This window comes from Vigna radiata, chromosome 6 (assembly GCF_000741045.1).
Source record: "Vigna radiata var. radiata cultivar VC1973A chromosome 6, Vradiata_ver6, whole genome shotgun sequence".
Lineage (NCBI taxonomy): Eukaryota > Viridiplantae > Streptophyta > Magnoliopsida > Fabales > Fabaceae > Vigna > Vigna radiata.
Window position 1 is genome coordinate 7,770,876 of NC_028356.1, and position 3,916 is coordinate 7,774,791.

Consider the following 3,916-nt stretch of genomic DNA (forward strand, 5'->3'; position numbering starts at 1 on the left):
AAACAGTTAGCATTGCACGCTTAGAAAATGAACCAGAACATACATATCAACGTCACGTTTTATAATGCAAAAAGGCCAGTTTAAGCTTATCACCAATGCACAATAATATTTCCAGACCACAGATCACCAAACCTCAAATAACTGGTCACGGCCCAACAGCCAGTATAGGTCACACCACACGTGAAACAGAAAAGAAACAACAGTTCTTCCAATGTCAAAAACCACACAAATTTGCTTGTTAGCATACCAAAGGTGTGATACAGATATCTACTAGACAGTATTCAACATATCACGGCAGATATATGGCCAAAAGTGCAAGTCACAGATTAGGAAAATTAAGAACAATAGCATTATCATTCAATAAAGGTAACAACAGAAGTATGCTGAAAATTAAAAGCCAATGACAATTAGGGACACAATGAACAATGAATTAGAAGGACCATAGACAAGATAAAAGCATGTAAAAAAAACATTAGAAGGTGCTTCAATTCATTGTCAAAGAAAAACGAAGTTCAAGATCATGCATCCTCATCATATCATTTCCCCTCACCCCAAAAATTCCAAAGATACACAAACACTTGACAGCCCCATAGCCCCTACTTTAGTCTCGTTCTTTCATGGGTTTAACTTTCAACAATTACTGTTACTCTCTGTCCCCATGCTCTATTGTTAACATAACAGTTCCCCATCAAAGAAAATGTGAGAATCAATCACTAGACTCCATGATTGCATTGAATCTTTGAGGACTCTCAACCAATATCATTATGTACACTTTGAAAATGATAAAGGGGAATCCAGGAAAAACAATTGAGAGCTTTTACACAAACAATTCTATAGTAGTGAAATATACTTAATGATGGCTATGCTGAAACAGATAATTCAAGCATGAAAAACCTTAAGAGTACAATCGATGTGTTATTCAAAACTAGAAGTAAAATAAGTGAAAGGATGATATATAGCATTTGGCAACTAAGTGAAATTAATTTTTGTGTTGCATCCTCCCGCTCTCTGAACCGGCATAGGGGTCAATCACAACATTTATTACAGCTGGTTTCCGAGCAGAGAACGATTCTGAAAGAGCAAACTTGAGTTCATCAGGCGTCTCAACAAGATAGCCTTTTCCGCCAAAAGCTTCTATCAAAGCATGGTATCCTGCATTTGGGACAAAATCTGTGGGGGCAGGATCACCTTTGTGAGGTCCATCTATCTCTTCTGGGCGTCTACGGTCACCGCCATATACACCCCCATTGTTGAAAACAATCACAACCACAGGAAGCTGGTACCGAACCAATGTCTGGAAAAAAGACAAAGCATCACATGGCGTTCTTGTATTCCGAAAAATCAATTGTGTCAGTAGCAACAATGACATTAAAAACATACTAAATCATACAGTCATGTTGAGTGTCTCAGTTATTAAAACAATTTATAAACTTGAAAATAAATGGTTGGAACAAAAATTGAGTGTCTAAGTTATTAAAACAAGAAAACCATTTAAATAAACTAAAATCCATAAGCATTCTCATTCCAAGCTTGAAGAAACTTATTTTCCTGGTTCAGGCTAAAAGATATAAAACTTCTCAAGTCTTTGAGAAAAGATAACCGAAAACAGAAAAATGCAGAATTACAACAAACAAGAACAGCAAAACCTTGTTTAGAAGTTCTCAAAAGAAGTCAAAATCGCATACTACTGAGATACTACAGTTAAGCAAGCCAAATGCGACTTAGAACTCAGGTACTTTTTCATCCATTTTGTTTTTGACTCCCTCATCTACGAAGTAAATGAACATTGGGATAATACTGTTTAGTCCAGTGTAGGCTGAACCACTATTCCAATGACAGGGAGAAGGGGAATATATTCGTCACAATTAACAAATCTATTTACACCTTCAGGAACACCATCCTATAATCTATTCCAACAGATGGCACATGTGTCATCTCAATTCCAGGACTTGGTTCAGTTTGCATAGGACAGTAAAACGAATAGAAATGACAATGTCTCTATCAAGCACACATATAAACTTATTGCACAAGTACAGCTAAGAAATTTACTATGCAGAATAAACAAGGCATGATGAGTCAAGAATGTACCTCAACTTCAATGGCACTAAACCCAAATCCAGAATCCCCTTCAACAGCAACCACGAGCCGGTCAGGAGAAGCAACAGCGGCGGCAATGCAGTAACCAAGACCAACTCCCATGGTCCCCCACGTGCCTGCATCCAATCTCGTCCGGGGTTCGGTCTGAACCAACACAGACCTTCCCACATCCATGGTATTAGCCCCTTCGGAAACCACTATAGGAGCAGGACTTCCTAAATCTGCAATAGCGTCGCGTATAATCCTCATAGGCGTCAAAAAATTGAACGGCACAACATCCTTCCTCAACTGAAACTCCATCTTTGCCACATTATCCTTCGCCTTGTTCGAAATCGCTTGCACCCACGGATGCGTGTTCCCCAAGCAAAACGGGTCATCTTTAATCTCCTTATTCAAAACCTCAATCACGTGCTTAGCATCACCCACCAAACCCAAGTGAGGTTTTCTCAGCTCAATCTCTTCCTCACTCACATCCACCAAGATAAACTTCACATCCTTCGACCATTTTGGTGGCTCACCGAAATGGAGAAGCCAATTCAACCTCGCTCCAACCACAAGCGCCACGTCACACTTCCCGATAGCGAGTGACCTAGCAGCGGTGGCAGCAAGCGCGTGAGTATCCGGCAACAACCCCTTACCCATCGGAGTGGGGAGAAACGGAATCCCAGTCGTCTCCACCAGCTTCGTAAGAACGTGTTCCGCACGCGCGTACGCCGCTCCTTTTCCAAACACAATCAACGGCCTCTCCGCTCGTCTAAGCAGAGAAACAGCTTCTTCGATCTTCGAATTGGAAATAGAATAAGGTTCGGGTTTCGCGCGGTTTTTTTCCGCTTCGGTTAAGAGTTTTTCCGCTTCGGATTCTGATATCTTTTGATGCAAGACATCGGTGGGGAGATCTAAGTAGCATCCACCCGGCCGACCTGATTGGGCCCATTCCAAAACTTGGGCCACACGGGCCGGGATTTCGGAGATGTGAGAGGCTCTGACGGAGAGTTTGGAGAAAGGCTTGGTGGCTTCAATCTGGTTGAGTTCCTGGAAATCGCCGCGGCCGACGTCGGCCTGGTCGCAGGAGCCGGAGATCAGGACGGTAGGCCAGGTGTTGACGGAGGCATTAGAGAGGCCAGCGAGGCCGTGGACGCAGCCGGGGCCGGAGACGGTGAGGAAAACGCCGGGGGTCGCGGTGAGGTAGCCGTAGGCGGAGGCGGCGTAGCCCGCGGACTGCTCATTGTGGAAGGCGATAAATCGGACGCCGAGGGCGACGGCGCGGTTTGCCAGCGACGTCACCGGAATTCCCACCACGCCGAACATATGGCGCACGCCGAAGCGGACCAACGACTTGGCGGCGAGAACGTTGCCGTCGATCTCCATCGGCGGTGAATTCAGTGTTTCTGTTTTTGGAGCTTGTGTGTGACTTACGTGGAAAACGATAGGACTCTGAAGTACGAATTGCGATTTGGTTAACGTGCGGATCTGAATTTATAGACGAGTGGAAATTTGGAACCTTGTTGAATTTGCCTCCACCTAACCACGATTTCATTCAGATAACTCATAACCTAGTTACTATGTAATTATAATTATTGGTAAACAATGGCACTGATTATTTTTTTTTATAATGTTTTAATAATAATAATAATAATAATAATAATAATAAATATTATTATTTTTCTATTATTTCTTATGCAGCTATATGAATTTTGGAGGCATAATTGTATTAAGTGTGGATTAGGAATGAGAAGAAACTAATCCTTGAAGATGCAAAATTGTTCTTGGACAGTTCCACTCCTCCAATCATTTGGCATGACTGCGGAAATCGGTACAA

At 42.5% G+C, this 3,916-nt stretch overlaps 1 protein-coding gene across 1 annotated transcript; it reads right to left on the reverse strand.

Annotated features, from left to right (window-relative positions):
- Positions 1-472: 472 nt before the first annotated feature.
- On the reverse strand, positions 473-3,574 carry LOC106765165 (2-hydroxyacyl-CoA lyase). Its single transcript, XM_014649689.2, has 2 exons — positions 2,089-3,574; positions 473-1,294 (listed from the first exon to the last, which is right to left on the reverse strand). The coding sequence occupies exons 1-2, from the start codon at positions 3,463-3,465 to the stop codon at positions 980-982; spliced, it is 1,692 nt and encodes a 563-aa protein (XP_014505175.1). The 5' UTR covers positions 3,466-3,574; the 3' UTR covers positions 473-979.
- Positions 3,575-3,916: the final 342 nt, after the last annotated feature.